This window comes from Benincasa hispida, chromosome 6, assembly GCF_027475165.1.
Source record: "Benincasa hispida cultivar pf3 chromosome 6, pf3_genome.v1.1, whole genome shotgun sequence".
NCBI classification, from domain to species: domain Eukaryota; kingdom Viridiplantae; phylum Streptophyta; class Magnoliopsida; order Cucurbitales; family Cucurbitaceae; genus Benincasa; species Benincasa hispida.
Window position 1 is genome coordinate 3,407,782 of NC_143483.1, and position 22,632 is coordinate 3,430,413.

General features: G+C 34.2%; 1 protein-coding gene and 1 pseudogene across 2 annotated transcripts; both read left to right on the top strand.

Moving 5' to 3' along the window:
* The first annotated feature begins 10,916 nt into the window (after nucleotides 1-10,916).
* LOC120079910 (uncharacterized) lies at nucleotides 10,917-11,522 on the top strand. The gene has a single exon (XM_039034364.1). It carries the CDS (start codon nucleotides 10,917-10,919, stop codon nucleotides 11,520-11,522), a length of 606 nt encoding a protein of 201 aa, XP_038890292.1.
* Nucleotides 11,523-18,995: 7,473 nt separating this feature from the next.
* Nucleotides 18,996-21,448, top strand: LOC120079066 (putative L-type lectin-domain containing receptor kinase VI.1 pseudogene; annotated as a pseudogene). The gene has a single exon (XR_016530302.1). The product of XR_016530302.1 is annotated as a putative L-type lectin-domain containing receptor kinase VI.1 pseudogene (transcript).
* Nucleotides 21,449-22,632: the final 1,184 nt, after the last annotated feature.

Genomic DNA, 22,632 nt, shown 5'->3' on the forward strand with positions numbered 1-22,632 from the left:
TTTCTCCCTTCCTCATCCTATATCATGGCCGATCTATGATACTGACATTCACTTTCACGTACGTGCCATCTAATGCATTAAGGAAATTTTATTGAAATTGTTTAATCATGATAATTCAATAAGATGTCAGCACAATTTATTTTGGGTGCATTAATAGAATGGTACTGGAACTTTTTTTCTACCTTAAACAATTTCTATCGTCCATCGATACATGCACTTGTAACTGGTTCAGGGGTTTTCGATAATACTGTGTGTAGCTGTATTACTGCTCCAAAAACTGCATTGAAATTTTTCGAAACCATCTCGCCAGATCCTGAAAAATGTGTGTGTACTACTTTATCCTTCACATCATGAGCAAGAATGTGTAGGAACATTGCCACCATCTCTTCAATACCAAAACATCTTCCTAGCTCCAAGCATCCCGTCGTTCAAATCATGTTGCCCAAAATCATAAATGTCTTTCTATCCATCCGAGTACTCTCACGACATACCAAGTCACTTTTATAAATGAGGCTAAAGAACGTCAATTGTCAAACACAATGTCTAACTTTCACTGGTTGTTGTTCTATCCTTCTATTGTTGTTAAGCAACATTGCCAAAGTGAAGAACAATTGTCTTGAGACTCAGTAGTGTTTGTTATGATTTTAAACAGCTTCTGAACAGTCTCCATATAATGAGGGTAATGGGAGAAGTATGTAGGTCTTGAAAGGATGAACTATGCTGAGAATTAATGAACTTCGGTTTAATTACAAAATGACAAGTTGTGACAACCGAGTACATAACTCATATCCGATTATCCCGATCTAAGTATATATTTCCATCATCCCAAAAAAAGAAGCTTATTATAGTTGCAATAATTATACTACATTACCCTATGCCTTAGTTACTAACTTGTCCAATGTGCATTGTACTATAAGACCTATACGCGTGCTCCGCTTTATCGAATGTTTCATATGACTTGTATAATGCCCTCTTGTACTCATTCACTTGTCCATGACATTTGCACGAGTATAGGTAGATCCCTGGGTTATGACCAACGAAAACGACATAGAATTTGTGTTTTCCCATCTACCTATATTTTCAGAACATGGGTAGTCAATACCAATAATGAATGTTGAAGTGAATGGTTTTTTGGGAATTAGGATGCAGAAGTTATGGTATAAGGGTCCCTTCATACAACCCTTTACTATCTATAAAAAAACTAAAGTGATAGAATGTCTCCACGTAATAGTGACAGAAGTTCACATAAGTATTATAATAAGATTTTTAGGATTGTCTACAATTTTTGGGATTGTCTAAAATTTATTATAATAGTCTACAATTTAAGCATAATTTAAAGTTGGTTTGTAATGATAGTTTCGTGACTTATTTAACCTTACCAACAACAACTTTATGAAATTAATATAATAAATATCAACTTAAAATGTAATATATGTATAGTAAAACAAAATGTTACTTTCATATCATAAAACAATTTGGACAATTTTGTTTTAGTCAATATTTGATGGTTAAAATTTTTGAAGTTATATAGTGGAGAAAAAATGTATAGGAAAATACCAAAGTACCAAAAATTATTTCTAGGAATGCCCTTGTCGTCTCACACCCCAAAAATAAGAAATTTGGTTAAATACTTTCATGTGTGTAGTTAATTTTCAAAGTTTATTTTAAGATTTTTTCATTTTATTGCTATGTATTCTTTATTTTCAAAGTTTCAATCTACAATGTTTGAATTATTTCATGTGTGTAGTTTAAAATTTTTATTTAAGACTTAAAAAGAATAAATAAAAATATCAATAGAAACCTATTGACTTTGAATATAGTATAAGTAAAACCATCATACTATAAATCAATTTATCCTAAATTTAATTATTATTCTTCTTATGTTAGCATGTTTTTAAAGTAAATACAGTGGATTAATAATAAATAACTTGGGAAATTTTTCAGTATATACATTTTAACATTTGTATTGTATAAATTTATATCGTAAAAAAAATAATTGTATCAACCGAAACTGTAAACTACTCATAAGTATATTCCATAGACTTATTTTAAAAATATCATTCAAAACATATAATTATTTTCAGTTTATACATTTTAATGGTTGTATTGTATAAATTTAAACCATAAAATAATAATTGTTAGACTTATTTTAAAAATATCATGCAAAACATATATTTATGAAAATGTAGCGATTTAATTAACAAAATTATAATACAGAACATATAATAATGAAATAGACAATTAGAATTAATGCAAGAACAATTTTTAAAGTAGGTTCAAATTGATTCGTTTGTGAAAATGTAGGGATTTAATTAACAAAATTATAAGTTTGACACTATGTTTATCAAAACCAAACATAACAAAAGATGTAAATTAATATACTTTTGAGAAAACTTATGATTCAAATTGATTAATTTGATAATTTAGGATTTAAATTGATACAACCAAGAATTTAACAATACAAAATAATATTTTTCCAAATAATTTTTTGTTATAATAGTCTTCTTGAAGAAACATAGGAGAAAAAAGAAGTCCAATATTCTCAGAAGGAAAAAAAGTGGGAAAATGTTGAACATACAAGTCAAAAATACATGACCATAATACATTACAACTAAACAGTCCTCAACAAGTACAACAAAGAATAGACAATAATGAAGATCATTCATAATATAAAACTTACAAACCTTAAACTAGTTACGAAAGGTATGTTCGATTAGTTTGGGCCCTACACGGAAGAAAAAGAAGTGTAGTTAGACCATATTATATATTAATAAAAAGAAGTAGAAATAAAATATACGGGATCATACCTTTATTTATGTTCGGAGAGAACGAAGGTCAAGACAATCCACAACTAGAGGGTAGAATAATCAGTTCAAGGCCTACCAGAAACAAAAAAAAAAAAAAAATGTTAGGGACATATCTTATTTTGATTATAAGGAATGAATGAGGCATACCTTATATGGATGGAATAAGTTGAAGTTAGAGGTGGAAGAAGGAAACAAAATATATTGCAACAGCCAGACAACACATATGAGAATGTAAAACGGATTTAAGAGAAAGTTGAAATAAAAAGGAAGGATCAAGAATGCACCAACACACTTTACCAAAGGAGTCTGTGGAGAAGTCTCGAAAAATATGAGGAGAGATTGGGATATAAGTAGAGGATACAATAAGGATAATTGTTGAGGAAAGTTAGGTACACTTAAGTGCACCTAACATCAATAAATTCAAACAGTAATTATAGTAAACTCATATTAAAGACAATCAACTCAAAAATAAATAAATTAAGTAATGATCAAGTCAATATTAATTGGGTGGTTGAGCTAAAAATGGACATAAATACAACATAATACCTCACACATGGAAGGACATAATAATATAAATTAAAAGGCCTTAGAATTTCGAGAAGCTAGTTCATTGGAACAAATACAATTACAAGCAAAGAAAATAAATAGTTTCAATACTTCTAAAATTGAAGTCAAATTTAAACGTACAAAAGTTAAATTTATTTGAATACTGAAAAAAAATTCAATGGAACGAAGAAAAAAAATTCATTCACCAGAGTTAGAACATAAAATAGATTGAAAGGAAATAAAATAAAAAGCAGAAATCATACTCAAAAGATAAGGAAAACAGATTAAAAGGAAATAAAAAAAAATCCATTCAAAAGATAAGGAAAAAAATAGATGCATGTATTTTTTTAATCTAAAAATCAAAAGGAAATAAAATTAAAATAGAAATCATACTCAAATATTAGATGGCAGATTTTTTGAACAAATCATCATCGGCTTTCAAGGGGAAAAAATAGAAAAAACCAGTTGTTGGGGTGGATTGACGACCCCCCACCAAGCTTCAATAACACGGTTAGCATCTCCTATCAGGAATTCACTCGCCGTCCAATTTCGATGGAAGAGCATAACAAAAAGGCAAGGGAAGAACACATGCTTTAATATTCAAGCGACAAGAGGAAATCTAGATAAAAATAAAAAGTATGGAAGACAGTCAGGAAACAGAACACATATCAGCATGGGAAGGAAGAACAGAGACGGATTTAATACAATATAAATCGATAAAAACAACATATAACTCATTCGAGCCAGTGGAAACAAAAGTGGAAATTAGTTGTAAGAGGTGAAGAACAAATTATAGGAGTAAACCCTAGGTAGTCACAAACATGCTCGATAAATCATAACAGTCAAAAATCGAAAAATCAAGGAAGAATATCAAACATGCAAGGAAGAATATGGCATGAGGAAATTAAGAGGACGACGTACACATATTCGGCGTCAAACAAAGTAATCGAAATAAATTTAGATCTCAGCAGAAAAAAAGAACTAGATCTACTATAAAGTTGACCATGTACACTGAAAAAATGGTTAGATCTACCAAGAAAATATTTAGATGTACCGAAATATCGTTAAATCTACTAGAAAAGTTTTCTTATCCACGCGATCAAATAAGAAACCAAAAAAGTATGAGAATAATAGAAATAATGAAACAAGAAAAAAGAAACAAAAAAATAGATATACAAACAAACCAAAGAAGAGGAATGAAGAGATGAATACAACCCATTTCAACCGAAGAAGAACGAAGATATCACATGAAGAGAACAAACCAAACGAAGATAGAAGGGAGAAGATGATAAGAGAGAAAGATCTGATTAATGAAAATGCGTGACGGGAAGAGAGAGAGGGGTAGTAATTAAAATGTTGCAATTAGGGAGTGAAACGAGGAGACAAATTGAGGAGGTAAAACGGTGAGTTTAAAACCCACCGTTTTTATTTTATCGTCCACCAAACACCAGTGGGCTTAAAAGCTAAGTCCACCTGAACCCAACTCCAACTCACCCATCAAACACAACTTTATTAAAACCCCACCCAACCCAACTCCAATCCCCCATCAAACACCACCTTATTTTGCTAGTTTAAAGTTAGTCATTGTTAATATTTATTTGTTTGAAGTTAGTCAATTTTTATAACATTTACATTAATATTTAATATGAATATTTGATTACTTTCTCTATGTTAAGTTCTTGGTCGTAAATATTTTATTATTCTCTGTGCTGGATTCTAGGTCATATAAATGATTTTATATATATTACTTTGATATTTAGATGATTAAAAAGAAAGCTATATTTTCTATTATCTTGGTCTTCATTGTTATATGGAAGTGCGAAAAAACTGTAATATCAAATCAATAAAAATAATTATCTTCAATTATATACCATAAATCTTTTCTTTTTACGTATCAAACGTTGACTTTCTTTCTATCATCTAAAACATATATAAAAGACAAACATGAAGGTGTTGTGAATTTGAGGAGCACAACAGGAACACGGATATAGAGAAAAATATAATATAATAATATTTTTATATAATAATGTTAAAGATATAAAATATAATATAACATAAAATAACTAAAATTATAAAATTATAAAATTTGATAATATGAAAATCAGTGGAATTTTGAAGTGGAATTCTCACGAATGTATGTATGATTTTAAGAGCCACTAAATGTCACTATTTATAGGCAAAGTGGCAACTAGGATGTGGACTTACATAGAAACCAAACATGAATAATTACAAGGCACATGAACAGCATGAAGAGTGAAACATAGCTTTTGGGACACAAGCAATGGGCAGCTATTTATTATTATAATATTCATAATACTCCTCCTAAGATGTCAATATATATATATATATATATATATATATATATATATATATATATATAATATGCCTTGTTAAAACTTTACTAGGAAAAACCTAATGGGTAAAAACCCTAGTGAAGGAAAAAAAATACATATTTCATATAATACATACTCCTTAAAGAATACAATATATTTACTCCCTTTTATGAAAACTTCACTTAAGATCTTTGACTCGTCGCATTCCAATATTATGCACCAGTTTTTCAAAAGTTCCAGTTGGTAATATCTTTGTAAATAAGTCTGCCAGGTTATCCTTCAAACAAATTTGTTGTACAGTGATGTCGTCATTTTCTTTAAGATCATGAGTGTAGAAAAGCTTCAGTAAAATATGTTTTATTCTATCTCCTTTAATATATCCTTCTTTGATTTGGGCTATGCAAATTGTGTTGTCATCATATAATATTGTTGGAAGATTGTTATTAGAGCACAAGCCACACGTTTCAATAATATATTGAGTCATTGACCTTAGCCATACACATTCTCGACTAGCCTCGTGAATTGCAAGAATTTCAGCATGATTTGAGGAAGTGGCCGTTATAATCTGTTTCATCGATCGTCATGATATAGCAGTTCTTCCACAAGTGAGCAGATAACCTGTTTCAGATCTAGCTTTGTATGGATCAGATAAATATCCAGAATCTTCATAATCAACTAGATCAAAATTTGATTTATTTGAATAAAATAAACTCATATCGATTGTTCTTCAGAAATAACAAAGTATATGCTTAATTCCGTTCCAAAGTCTTTTTGTAGGAGAAGAACTATATCTAGCTAGTAAATTTACTAAAAATGCAATATCTGGTCTTATATTATTAGCAAGATACATAAGTGCACCAATTACACTACTTTAGGAACAAGAAACTCCTAATTATCTTCTCGAGGTCGAAATATATCTTTCTTTATATCTAATGAATGGACTTCCATTTGAATAATTAATGAATGTGCTTTCTCCATATAAAATCTTTTCAAAATGTTTTATGTATAAGTTGACTGATGAATAAATATTCCATTTTCTAAATGCTCAATTTGCAAGCCAAGCCAAAATTTTGTTTTTCTGAGATCTTTCATCTCAAATTCTTCCTTAAGTTATTCTATTGCCTTTGAAAGCTCTTCAAGAGTTCCAATTATATCCAAGTCATCAACATATACAGTTATAATAGAAAGTCTTGCTTGTGATTTCTTTATAAAAACACACGAACATATTGGATTATTTTGATATCTTTCTTTCACTAAATATCCACTCAAGCGATTGTACGACATCTGTCCTAATTGTTTCAATACATATAGTGATCTCTGTAACTTTATTGAATACCATTCCCAGGAATTTGATGTATATTGATAACTTATAGAAGTACAAGTTATTTATACTGTTTTATTTAGATATTGCGGCAAAAAGAAAGAAAAGTTGCTTCGATAGTATACAAATTGGCTAAGAAATGCGGAAATTGTGAAATGTCATAAATACACCCACTAACACCATTGCGATGGCGAGATAGAATGTTTTAGTTTCTGTTTTGAAGGAAATTAGTCACCGCATGCGTTCATGGCTCGAAGACAAAATAAACAACACATCTACGTCGCATTGTGCCCATCAATGATGGCACATGCGACAATTGATCAATAGCTTTAGCAATCAACACAATTTCAACCGCATGTGATAATAAAAAAACAACACCGCATGTGGCGATCGATCGAAGATATGAAGAGCAACGCATTTGCGGAAGATTCTGACAAGTGTAAAGCTTTCAGTTGTGCATTTCTGACGGATTGATTGCGTAACAGAAGGAATTTTCCATTCTGCCATTTCAGGAACTACCATAACTATACAGTGCGGACCACAAATTCAAAGAGCCAAGGTCTTGCCTATAAATAGCTTCTTCAAATTCACTGAAAAATATACATGTATTCATAGAGACGTGCATATACTGATTCTGGGAGAGAGGCTGGTCTGAAGCGACTTATAGAATAGATTCGGGAGAACTCGAGCAGAGAATTCTTTGAGTTCCTAAAGTCGAAGCTCTGTGCAAAGGTCAATTCTACCGGGAAAGCAAACTTGAGAGGGAAGCTTTCCTCTCCACCACTTCCACACGTCGACAAGCACAAATCTCCGATCGGGATCTGTGTCAAGATGTTGACACTCTTTCCGTATTAGTTTCTAATATCTATTTTATCATTTGTATTCATCTTCTTTAATATTTCATTCATGATATGTATCAAACGCTTAATTTTAGAATTTAATGTTATCATCGTCACCATTATCATCTCTCTATCTCTTTCAATACATTTATCATCCATTTTCTCCATGATGTGTTCCTAATCCCCAAAATAATAAGCAAGAATTAAGCGAGTAAATTAATCTGTGTTAAGAAATCAATTAAGTTTAGTTAAAGCATGCTCAATGGCATCTTCACCTGTGAGAGCAGAAGTGAATATGTTATTCCGCCTATCGAGAGAAGGTTGGAAGAATGCATTAACTAAAGTGAGAAGTATTTCCAGAGATGGAAACAACCTTGCATTCATCACGTTCATCTCTGTTTCACCATAGAGATATGGGAACACGGCCGATCACCGAGAGGTGTACGCCAAGGGAAAGCGGAGCCTTAGTTGCGTCCTTAACGCGATTAACAAACTTGCAATGTTTTTACTCTTTACTCTTTCTCTTTCTGCTTCATTCAAAAGACTTGCCATCATCTACATCGATTCTTTGTACAACTTCACAGTCAGTTCTCGACCTCAGTATCATGTATCATGTATCTTGTATCATGTATCATAGTAGCTTAGGATTTTACTTTATCAACGCATTTTTACTTTACTTTATCAATGCATTTTTACTTTCATCGCAATTTACATTTCTGTATAAATCAACATTATTTATTCATTGTTAAAACCAGTCGAATGTATCACATAAGTATCGCATTAACAAAAACAATCCCCGTGTTCGACCTCGGATCACTCTGAGAAACTTGCGTTGGAATTATATTTGGTTTCAGCGCAAGGAAACTTGTGACACGCACTACTTCATCGCATAATACAAGCATATACTTAGATGTAGTATTGCATACAATTTTCTTTATCGCAAAGCACTTGAGTATATTATATATCATCATAGTGCATGCATAATAAGGAAATATACATTTTAGTACCAGTTTATGGCAACATGAGCTTGTATCATTCATATTCATCATTGTCTATATGCATAAAGATAAAAGGACATCATCCATCAAAATATTGTCAATAAGTTTATGGTGCTGTTGCCGGGGATTGGTAATGGTTAGTGTTGAATACTTTTGTGGTATTTTGTAGGACATATCTCTGTTGTACTGTCTGTTTATCGCGAAGAGCAGGCTGACGGTTTATGAGTACTGGAATTGATCTAGAAATTCTAAGCTGACCCAGACATCAGGTGTATTTTTTGCGCAAGAGCACATCAGGACCAAGTTAGGAAAAAAGGAAACATGGCAAACAATAATAAGAGGCCTGATGGGAATCAAGAGGTAAATTGGCCAACGCAAGACTCTGTATTTCTTGCTGTTGACCGCAATATCCCTATGAGGAATTATGTGGCACTGAATCTTTATAACTTCTCGCCTAGAATTTCAAGACCCACGGTTGTGGAGAATGCATGTTTTGAGATAAGGCCGGTCATGCTTCAAATGATCCAAAATGCGGGACAATTCGGAGGTTATAAGGAGAAAACCTGTATGCTCATTTGACCTACTTCGTAGAAATATGCAACGCATTCTCCATACCTAGTGTGACTCCCAAAAGAATTAGATTGTATCTCTTCCCGTATACACTGTGGGATGAGGCAAGGAGGTGAGCTCAATCATTAGAGCCAAATTAAATCAACGCATGGGATCAGTTGGTCGAAAGGTTTATGAATAAATTCTTCCCTCCAACCGTCAACGCAAAGAGATGGAGGGATGTGTTGAATTTCGAACAGAAGGGTTATGAAACTTTGAGCACCGCCTGGGTGCAACTTAGACAATTAGTGAACTGTCCGCACATCGAGATTTCTAATTGCGTTATGATGGAGACTTTTTATAATGGCTTAGATCGATCATACTGATGCCTCCGCGGCAGAAGGGTTAATGGACAAGACATATACGGAAGCAAAGATCATCTTAGATCGCATTTCACGAAATACAAATGAGTGGTTAGATGACAGGTATGAGGAAAGAGGCTCAGAGCAAGGAAGAGTAGAAAGTGCCATTGTACCAGCTAATACAATTAGCACCCTGGCCGACCAAATGGCCACAGTGACCTCGCTCCTCCAGACTATGGCTATGCAGCAAGGACACCTCTCTCAAAGTTCAGCGCAAACAAATGCACTGACACAAGTAGCCGCAATAAATTGCGTTCAATGTGGAGAGGGGTACTTAGAGGAAGTCTGCCCGTTGAATCAACAATCTGTATACTCTATTCACAACGAATCATTCGGCAACATCTACAACCCTGATTGGCGGAATCACCCAACTTTCAGTTGGGGCAGGAATCACAACCAGGGGGGCCAAGCTAATTATCAGAACAGTCATCATGGGAATCGAGGCAATCCTCTGGTTTTCATTAATAAAAATCATAGCTAAGGTAATTTTCAGAGTGTACAACCCTACGACCAACCGTCCTCTTCTGACACCTCTTGTAGTACCTCATCTTTGGAAACATTATTGAAACAGTTTATTGAGAAGAACGAGGCAATCAAGCAATCGCAAGCTTCCTCCCTTAGAAATTTGGAGGTACAGATTAAACAACTTGCGATCGAACTTAAGAATAAAGCGCCTGGTACGGTGCCCAACAGCTCGGGAGCATCGGGACAACGCGGTAAAGAACAATGTCAAGCAGTGACATTGAGAAGTGGCAAAACAACGGTTCCCATGCCACCCGTACCGGATTCAGTCGAAAAGCCAGTAGACGTAATCATTAATGATGACCAATCAACCACGAACAACCAAATTACCAGTTCAGAAGGAAATACTTCTACAAGGAATGAATCTCAACAAGTCTTAAATTCAAACTCACCGCAACCTCCAGCTCTTAAAACACACCAAGAATAAGACCTCAATGAATTGAACAAGAGGTACGGTGGGATCATCCACTTTTTCTGTCTAAGTTGAGAAAGAAAGATGATAGTAAACAATTCAAGAGGTTTCTAGATGTTCTCCGACAATTACATATCAACATTCTCTTAATAGAAGCTTTGAAACAAATGCCGAGCTATGTGAAATTCTTCAAGGACATACTTACCAACAAGAGGAAGATCAGGGAGAATGAAACGGTCGCATTAACATATGAGTGTAGTGCGCTTTTTCAGAACAACATCCCTACTAAAATGAAAGATCTCAGGAGTTTCACATTGCCATGCTCAATAGGGGGAAAAGAAGTCGAAAATGCGTTGTGTGATTTGGGGGCAAGTATAAACCTAATGCCCTTGTCAATCTTCAAAAAGTTAAATATCGGCAACGCAAGACCAACCACAATTACGTTGCAGTTAGTCGATAGATCAATAACGCATCTAGAGGGCAAAATAGAGGATGTACTTATGCAAGTAGATAAGCTCATCTTCCTTGCTGACTTTATCATATTAGATTATGAAGGTGACATTGAGGTGTCTATCATCTTGAGTCGCCCATTTCTCGCAACAGGGTGCACACTGATCGATGTACAAAAAGGAGAACTTACCATAAGGGTCGATGATCAGCAAGTTAAGTTCAACATTCTCAATGCGTTGAAATACCCAAGTGATATGGAAAATTGTCAATATGTTGAAGAACTGCACGAAGAACAGTGGCACGAGCCTCAAGAAGAATCGTAGGAAGAAAACTTTGGGATTGGCGCAATGTGGGAGGAAAATTGTGCCGCAATACAAATTGAGTCAAATTCTGAAACAATCAAATTATCTGAACGAACAACGCAACGAACTAAGCCATCTTTAGAAGAACCACCCATGTTAGAGTTGAAGCCGTTGCCAGTGCACCTCCAATATGTTTATTTTTTAGGCAATAACACTTTACCGGTTATTATATCTGCCTTGCTGAGCAAAGAGAAGGAGGAAGAACTTATCCAGATCCTGAAAAACAATACAAAAGCCTTGGGACGGATCTTAGCGGATATTCGAGGGATCAGTCTCTCATATTGCATGCATAAGATTCGTCTCGAAGAAGGAAAAACGGGATCTATAGAGAGGCAACGCCATTTGAACCCTGCCATGAGGGAAGTTGTGAAGAAAGAGATAGTGAAGTGGCTTGATGCAGGCGTCATTTACCCTATATCTGACAGCAGCTGGGTAAGCCCAGTGCAATGCGTTCCAAAGAAAGGCGGTATAACAGTCGTCACCAACAGCAGAAATGAGTTAATTCCTACAAGGACAACCACGGGGTGGAGAATATGTATGGACTACCGCAAATTAAATCTTGCCACAAAGAAGGATGACTTTCCACTCCCATTTATTGATCAAATGTTAGATCGACTTGCTGGGAATGAATTCTTTTGTTTTCTTGACGACTACTCAGGGTATAACCAAATTGCGATTGTGCCGGAAGATCAAGATAAGACAACTTTCACGTGCCCATTTGGCACATTTGCATTCCGTCGCATGCCATTTGGACTCTGTAATGCATCAGGTACCTTTCAAAGGTGTATGATGACAATATTTTCAGATTTCATGGAGGAGTCAGTCGAGGTATTTATGGATGGTTTTTCAGTTTTTGGCAACACTTATGACTCCTGTTTATCAAATCTTGAAAAAGTCTTGAAGAGATGCGTCAAAACCAATCTTATTCTGAACTGGGAGAAATGCCATTTCATGGTTGAAGAAGGAATCGTACTAGGTCACAAGATATCAAAGGAAAGATTGGAAGTTAATCAAGTGAAAATCGACGCAATTTCCAAGTTACCACCACTAGTCAATGTGAAAACACTTAGGAGTTTTCTGGGACATGCGGGGTTTTATCAAAGATTCATCCGCAACTTTTCTCAGATTGCAAGACCCTTAAGTGCACTCCTTGAGATTGATCGCGAATATAATTTTGATGACGCATGCGCTTAAGCATTCCACATGCTGAAAAATGTGCTCATCACTGCACCTATTCTGATTGCACCGGATTAGACGTAACTGTTTGCATTGATGTGTGACGCTAGTGGATATGCAGTGGGCGTAGTCTTGAGTCAGCACAAAGATAAGGTTTTGCATCCTATCTATTATGCCAGCAAAACGTTGAATGATGCGCAAGAAAATTATACAACTACAGAAAAAGAAATGCTCGCAGTGGTATTTGCGCTGGAGAAATTTCGATAGTATTTAATTGGAACAAATGTTGTGGTGTATACTGATCATTCTACGATCAAATACTTTATGACGAAGAAGGATGCGAAACCGAGACTAATAAGGTGGGTGTTACTCCTACAAGGATTTGTCCTAGAGATTAAGGATATTATTTATACTGTTTTATTTAGATATTACGGCAAAAAGAAAGAAAAGTTGCGTCGATAGTATACAAATTGGCTAAGATATGCGAAAATTATGAAATGTCATAAATACACCCACTATCATCATTGCGATGGCGAGATAGAATGTTTTGGTTTCTGTTTTGCAGGAAATTAGTCACCGCATGCGTTCATGGCTCGAAGACAAAATAAACAACACATCTACGTCACATTGCGCCCATCAATCAAGAACGAAGAAATGATCAACACAATGACGGCACATGCGAAAATCGATCAAGAGCTTTAGCGATTAACGCAATTTCAACCGCATGCGGTAATAAACAAAAACACTGCATGTGGCGATCGATCGAAGATGTGAAGAGCAACACATTTGCAGAAGATTCTGACAAGTGTACAACTTTCAGTTGTGCATTTCTGGCGGATTGATTGCGTAACAGAAGGAATTTTCCATTCCGCCATTTCAGGAACTACCATAACTATACAGTAGGAACACAAATTCAAAGAGCCAAGGTCTTTCCTATAAATAGCTTCTTCAAATTCACTGAAAAATATACATGTATACATAGAGATGTGCATATACTGATTCTGGGAGAGAGGCTGGTCTGAAGCGACTTACAAGGTATATTTCGGAGAACTCCAAGCAGAGAATTCTTTGAGTTCCCGAAGCCGATGCTCTGTGCAAAGGTTAATTCTACTGAGAAAGCAAGCTTGAGAGGGAAGCTTTTCTCTCCACCACTTCCACACGCCGGTAAGCACAAATCTCCGATCATGATCTGTGTCAAGATGTTGACACTCTTTTCGTATTAGTTTCTAATCTCTATTTCATCATTTGTATTCATCTTCTTTAATCTTTCATTCATGACATGTATCAAACGCTTAATTTTAGAATTAAATGTTATCATCGTCACTATTATCATCTCTCTGTCTCTTTCCATACTTTTATCATCCATTTTCTCCATGATGTGTTCTTAATCCCTAGAGTAATAAGCAAGAATTAAGCGAGTAAATTAATCTGTGTTAGGAAATCAATTAAGTTTAGTTAAAGCATGCTCAATGGCATCTACACCTGTGAGATCAGAAATGAAGATGCTATTCCGCCTATCGAGAGAAGGTTGAAAGAATGTGTTAACTAAAGCGAGAAGTATTTCCAAAGATGGAAACAACCTTGCGTTCATCACGTTCATCTCTGTTTCACTGTAGAGATATGGGAACTCGGCCGATCACCGAGAGGTGTACGCCAAGGGAAAGCGGAGCCTTAGTTGCGTCCTTAACACGATTAACAAACTTGTGATGTTTTTACTCTTTACTCTTTCTCTTTCTGCTTCATTCATAAGATTTGCCATCACTTACATCGATTCTTTGTACAACTTCACAGTCAGTTCTCGACCTCAGTATCATGTATCATGTATCTTATATCATGTATCATAGTAGCTTAGGATTTTACTTTATCAACGCATTTTTACTTTACTTTATCAACGCATTTTTACTTTCATCACAATTTACATTTCTGTATAAATCAACATTCTTTATTCATTGTTAAAACCAGTCGCATGTATAACATAAGTATCACATTAACGAAAACAATCCCCGTGTTCGACCTCAGATCATTCTGAGAAACTTGCGTTGGAATTATATTTGGTTTCAGCGCAAGCATAAACTTGTGACATGCACTACTTCATCGCATACTACGAGCATATCATTAACAATGCATATACTTAGATGTAGTATTGCAGACAATTGTCTTTATCGCAAAGCACCTAAGCATATTATATATCATCACAGTGCATGCATAATAAGAAAATATACATTTTAGTACAAGTTTATGGCAACATGAGCTTGTATCGTTCATATTCATCATTGTCTATATGCATAAAGATAAAAGGACATCATCCATCAAAATATTGTCAACATATATATTTGAAGTACCTTAAATCCTTCTGGGATTCTCATATAAATATCATTATCAAGAGATTCATATAAATATGTCGTGACAACATTCATAAGATGCATATCTAGACTTTTATACACAATTAAGCCAATATTTATCTTAATGTAATTGCATCCACCACCGGAGAATATTCTCCTCAAAATTAATACCAGGTCTTTGTGAAAAACCTTGTGCAACTAGTCTTGCTTTATATCTTGTGACCTTATTATTTTCATTTCTTTTCCTCACAAATACTCATTTTTATCCCACAGGTTTAACACCTTCTGGTGTTCGGACTACTGGTCCAAAAACCTGATGTTTTGAAAGTAAGTTTAATTCTGTCTTGATTGCTCCACTGAAGTCATTATTTTCTGTATTGACATTCTTCAACAAATTTTGGTTCAGGATCCTAATTTTCAGACATAATATCAAGAGCAACATTATACACAAAAATGTCGTTAATAATCACATTAGTTTGGTTCCATATTTTTCATGTCATGACATAGTTTATTGAAGTTTTATTATTATCTTTAGGTATTTCACCTTCCTCACTAGTCATGTCGAGGATTTCTTTATGGGTATTTACATCCTTAACCAAGACTTTTTTACTACTAATTATTTTTCGTTTTTTGGGGATTTTTATCTTTGGAACCCCTAGTCTACCACGCTTCTGGCATGTTCTAGACTCATTAGTGATAACTTGTTATGTTGGGATATCAATTTTTTATGGAACATTTGCAGCTGGTATATGTGACTTAGTAACTTTCTTTGCATCTATAAATGCATCTGGTAATTGATTTGCCATATTTTGCAAATGAATTATTTTCTGAACTTCAAGTTCACATTGATTTGTACGAAGATCTAAATGAGATAATAATGATGCATTCCATGGAATTTCTTTTTCCAACTTCTTAATTCCTCCCTCTAATGTTGGAAAATTTGTCTCATTAAAATGACAATCGGCAAATCGTATAGTAAATACATCACCCATCAGGGTCTTAAGATATTTAATAATTGATGGGGAATCATATTCAACATATATTCCTAACCACCTTTGAGGACCCATCTTAGTGCGTCGTGATGGAGCAATTGGAACATATACTGCACATCCAAAAATTCTTAGATGGAAAATATTTGGCTCATGACCATAAGCTAATTGTAATGACGAGTATTTATGATAAGCTACTGGCCTAGTGCGTACAAGTGACGCTGCATGCAAAATAGCATGTCCCCATACAGATGATGGAAGCTTAGCTCTCATAAGTAATGGTCTTGCAATTAATTGCAAATGTTTTATAAATAATTATGCTTAACCATTTTGTATATGAACATGAGCTATAGGATGTTCATGCCAAATTGTAAATATGTCTGGAATCATGAACTTGAGGTTCATTGTTGTATATGTTTGAATTACTCATATATGAGTATAATACAATTCAAAAGATAAAGTATGCAACTCTTCCAATATACGCTTTTCATTTAAGATAGTGGATATGATATATAGATATTGCACATTATTCTAACTATCAGTCTCAATATGATAATCATTGCAACCTATATCTTTAAAACTTAGAAGATTTCTCTTTGATTGACTAAAGAACAATGCATTGTCAATTATAAATTTTATTCCACTAGGAAAAATAATATTTTCTTTTTCAAAACCTTCAATCAAGTTTGTAGAACCTGATATTATATTTACTTTTGCTTTCAACATTGTCAATTTGGAAAAATATTTTTTATTTGTAAGTATTGCGTGTGTTGTTGCACTGTCTGCCAGACATAGATCTTCTTTGCTCATTTTTTCAACATCTAACATATGAAAATGATCCATGTTTCAAAAAAAAAAAAAAAAAAAAAAAACAACAACACTTAAAATATACAAAAGTTACTAGAAAAGTATGAAGATAGATAACATTAAGTCTAGATATTCTCAAAATCAAAATAAACACTTGATGTTCCATCAACTGCACCAATCTTCTCTTCAAGAGATTCAAAGAAGTCTGTCACATCTAAATTTGTCATATGGGATGGGTCAAATATGTCATAATCTTGGTATACAAAATTTACTTCCACATTTTTCACTTTTTCCTTCAGGGAGGCTTGATAGAGGTCAACTAAGTGTTTTGACGTACGACAAGTACGTGACCAGTGCCCAGTCATTTCGCATTAGAAGCATCTATTTTCAACACTTTTTGAACTCTTATCTTGTGGAACCTTTTCTTTGCAATCATCATTTTGTGTAGTACTTTTGAAATTTGAATGTTTAAAACTACCATTATGAAAATAAAAATTATTTCTTCCTCTTCCACGGTCGCGACCTCAACTGCGACCACAACCTCGACCACGATTATTATTAAAATTCAAAGCATTCACTTCATGAAATGGTGTCGTCCAGTTGGTCGAGATTCATGATTTTTCATCAATAACTCATTATTTTGTTCGGACACGAGAAGACATGAAATTAATTTAGCATACTGTTTAAAATCTTTCTCTTGGTATTGCTGCTGCAGAAGCATATTCGAGACATGAAATGTAGAAAATGTTTTCTCTAACATATCAACATCAGTAACTTTCTCTCCGCATAATAACACTCTCTAACTTATTTTAAATAATATGGAGTTGTAATCACCTTACTGATTTAAAATCTTGTAGTCTCAAGTACATCCACTCATAACGACCATTAGGAAGAATAACTGCTTTTTGATGATCATACCTCTTTTTTAAATTTTTCCACAAGATACGAGGATCTTTTATTGTAAGATACTTCATTTTCAATCCCTCGTGGAGATAATGATGAAGGAAAATCATAGCTTTTTCTTTGTCTTGACTGGATGTCATATCTCCTTTAATAGTCTACCCAATATTTATAGCATCCAGTTGGATTTCCGCATCAAGTACACATGACAAATAATTATTGTCGTTAATATTAAGGGCGACAAATTCTAATTTTGTTAGATTTGTCATGGCAACACTATCATAAAATATTGTACTTATGTTAGAAATTTAATAGATATTGAATATGCAAAGTCACATTAAATTTATTAATTATAACGAAGAGAGAAAAACCGACATACCTTTAGAACCTACCTTTAGTGAAAAAAACGACAGGAGCACGTGCTGGTAACATGTTATTAATTTGAGGAGCACAACAGGAACACGGATATAGAGAAAATATAATATGATAATATTAAATATATAAAATATAATATAACATAAAATAACTAAAATTATAAAACTAGATAATATGAAAAGTAGTGAAATTTTGAATTGGAATTCTCACCAATACATGTGTGGTTTTAAGATCCACCAAATGTCACTATTTATAGGCAAAGTGGCAAGTAAAGTGTGACTTACCTAGACATCAAGCATGAATATTACAAGGCACATGGACAACATAAATGATAATACATGACTTTTGGGTTATTAAGCAATGGACATCAAGATTATTTTTGTTGCTAGTATAAGTTTATTTCATTGAAAAAAAAAAAAAAAAAAACTTGCTCCACTCCAACCCAAATTGTAGGTTTATAAAAATCTGCCATGTGTCGGTTGTTTCTATAATTATTGTAATTTTTTTAATTAGCTAAGAAAATGAGATGCATAAAATTACGTGCAACCATAGTTTTAAATTTCAATCGACATGTCGATATTTCCATCCATATTTCTAGATTTCTATGAGCTCGATATTCGACATGAGGGAAATCGATATTTTCATAATATATGGTAGAAAAATTCAAAATTAATCAATAGAATATCACTAATGTAAATATAATATAAATAGTAGACATGTTAATTTATCTTAAAATTATAAAATATTTATTTACTAATTGAAATTAAGTTTTTTATTTTTTGTACTTTTAATTTTGTGAGAAGTATCTATTGAAATCAAAATTTTATCGATGCTTCCATCAAAATGTTAGTAAAATTAAGATCGGGATATTTGTGCAGACATGGATATTTTAAACATTGCGTGCAAGTTGATTGGCTTTGAAATTTCAAAAATTCCTCATGAAACCAATTCAATTGCCAGACACCGACTCTCTCATCTCCACGGAATTTACTCACAATGACTTGTAAAAGTCAGCGTTCTTCGTTTTTTGTTTATGAATTCTCATCCACATCTTGGTTTGGCCTCCAATTCAGAGAGACAAATTGCAAACCCTCTTCTTTTTATATTCTAAAGGTTAGATTCAGCTTTCTTCCAAAGTGAAAACATGGCTCCGTTGGCTTTTCTTCTAGTGGTCTTCTGTATGGCTCCTCATTTTTTTGCAGAGTCTTCAATTTTATACAATGGATTTCTCGAAGGAAAAAGATTGATTCTTGATGGCGCCGCAGTTGTTAAACCGACTGGTGCGTTACGCCTCACCAACAATTCACCAAATGTCGTAGGCCATGCGTTTTATCCTGATGCAGTTAAGATGTTTGATAAAAGTTCTCCGTCGTATCCCAATGCTTCATCTTACAGCGCAACTTTTGTGTTTGCCATCGATCCTTCAAGCCCCGGCCAAGGTGGCCACGGCTTGGCCTTCACCTTGGCTCCATCAACCAATTTTGATGGAGCTGAAAGTGGACACTTCCTTGGATTATTCAACCCTGTCAACAATGGAAATACTTCCAACCATATAATTGCTGTTGAATTTGACACTGTTAATGGGCATGGTGAAGCAAGAAATTCTAGAGGCAACCATATTGGGGTTAACATCAATGGCGTTTCATCAGTTGCATCCAGACCTGCTGCTTCTTCCTACTATATTGATGATGAAATGTTGAAGGAAATCGAAATTGATTCTGGTGATCCGATGGCTGTTTGGATTGAATATGATGGTCTGAGTAAAACTTTGAACGTCACTATAGGTTTTTTGGAGCAAAAGCCAGAGACACAGCTCATTTCATTTCCTGTTGATCTGACTACTGTTGTGAAGGATCAAATGTTCGTGGGGTTCGCTGCATCGACTGGGATCGAAACAAGCTCTCATTACATTTTGGGATGGAGCTTTGCAGTGAATGCACCGGCACGGCAACTGAGGTACTCTCTCCTTCCCAAAGGACCAAAAGAGCAAAATCTTTCTTCTTCATCCATTAATAATCCCCAGTTGAAGGTTGTTTTAGCCGTTTCATCTATTGTGGTTATTTTGGGAATTGTTTTCTTAACCTTCTTGTTTATAAGAATGAAGAAAACAGAGAGCTTGGAGGATTGGGAAAGAGATTGCCCTCATAGATTCAACTACAAGGATCTTTACACAGCAACAAATGGATTTAATGACAGTGAGCAAATTGGAATTGGGGGATTTGGGTCAGTATATAAAGGCAAGTTAAGTTCAACTGGAGCTGAGATTGCTGTGAAGAGAGTCAAAAGAAACTCAAGCCAAGGAATGAAGGAATTTGCAGCAGAAATCGAAAGCTTGGGACGATTAAGACATAAAAACTTGGTTAATCTTCAAGGATGGTGCAAGAAAAAAAACGATCTCCTCATAGTTTACGATTATATTCCAAATGGGAGCCTTCATTCTCTTCTCTATACTCCAAAACAGAGCTTGGTATTGAAGTGGGAACAAAGATTCAACATCCTCAAAGGCATTGCTGCAGGATTACTATATCTTCATGAAGATTGGGAGCAAGTAGTGATCCACCGAGATATAAAGCCGAGTAATGTTCTAATAGATGCCGACATGAATGCCCGGTTGAGCGATTTTGGATTGTCCCGGCAATACGACCATGACGAAACATCGCACACGACTCGAGTCGTTGGGACAATAGGTTACATACCACCGGAGTTGTTTCACACGGGGAAGGCGTCGAAGAGTGCGGATGTGTTTGCGTATGGAGTTCTGCTTTTGGAAGTGGCGTGTGGAAGAAAGCCTCTAGGATCAAACCAGTTCATATTGGTGGATTGGGTGATGGAATGGTATGAAGCGGGGAACATTCTTTATGTGGCTGATCCTAAATTGGATTCAATTTATAAGGTGGAAGAGATGGAGATGGTATTACAACTTGGGCTTCTTTGTACTCGTTGGAAACAAGAAGCTCGGCCGTCAATGAGACAAGTAATGAGGTTCCTTAATGGAGAAGACCCAATTCCTTCACTCGATGCGTGGGCTAATTCTCAAAGTATCTTTGAATCTAATTCAAGATTGACAATGAATGATCGCTCGTTGTCCCCGTCCGTCGGCCCGATTTCCTCTACCTCCATAAACATAGGAAGATAGTACGTTTTTGTTCCAAAAAAGTGAGCTTTTTTTTTTTAATCCATTTTTTAAGGAAAATATTAAATTGATGTAAGATAGATTTGAAGTTAGTTCTAAACCAAAGTACGTTGCATCAAATTGTTTAAATGTAATGCAATCTAACTCAAGTTTACTTCCCAACAATTCATGTTTGGATCTAATAGGTTAATGAAGTGTTAAAAGTAACTTAACAGGTGTGTGAATGTTCAATTTTATGTGACTAAAAACTTTGAAAATGTCAAATATGTGGCTCTAAGAGATACCTGATATTTGGGGTACTATTCATCCAACTCTGACAACCTAAAAAATCCTACCAACTAAACACAAACCTAAAAGGGTTGTGTTAGTTTAGGTAAGCTTTCTAGGTTTGGGTTAGGCTACTTTTTTTTTTAGAAATTGGCTACTTCAATTGGTTCTTTTGTTAAAAGAAAAAACCTTATTCAATCCTAATTTAATTGATTTTGTAACACATGCACACATAAACCCCAGTTTTTAGGGTGCAACATATTTCAATTTGGCTTCAAGAAGTATATGTTTGAGTATTAATTTGTTTAACATAGCGTTTTAAAGTATGAGTTCAGGCTAATTGCTTTTTCTTATAATTTTTCGGTATTATATGAGTAGTGGTATGTTAAACATCATATTTTGCAAATAAAAATAAAATGATTTATTTAACATGGTATTTTCTCTTCTTTTAACATTAAAAGCTTGAACTAGGACATGTTTGGATTGCCTAGGAAATAATGTTTTTTTTTTCTTTTTTTAAGAAAACCATCTTTTAATAAATTTTTCATAAAAATTATTTAAGATAAAAAAAAAAATCCATGTACTATTTGGTAATATTTTCTAAAGAGTGTTTTAATACACAAGTTTATCTGGGTTGTTATACAATCACAATGTTTCTATTGATGTCAAATTACTATAAAATAATACATTAAACACTAAGAACAAAAAATTGTATTTGTTTTAATTTAAAAATACTTTCAAGAACCAAGTCTTATTGTTTTCGAATTTTTTTTATATAATCAGCAAATTGGAGATGGTTGACGAACTTGGTCGTCTGAAATGGTCATTGGAGGTGATCGCTGAAGTTGGGCGTTAGAAGTGATCATTGTAATTAATCACTAGAGGTGATCTTGGTTGGAGTTGGAATTTAAGAGTAATCACGGTGGTCATAGGAGTTGGTTGCAAGAAGATGTCATCAATGGCAATTATAGCCGGAGTGAGTCGAGGTGATTGTTGCTAGAGTTGGAAGTGGAGTCATTGGAAAGATTAAGGGGAGGGAGAATTAATTATTTTAAGTAAGTTGTAAATAGTGCTAATGTAGT

Excerpts from the sequence above, each read along its gene's own strand:
- LOC120079910 (XM_039034364.1), top strand. The coding sequence starts at position 10,917 with ATGCCGAGCTATGTGAAATTCTTCAAGGACATACTTACCAACAAGAGG.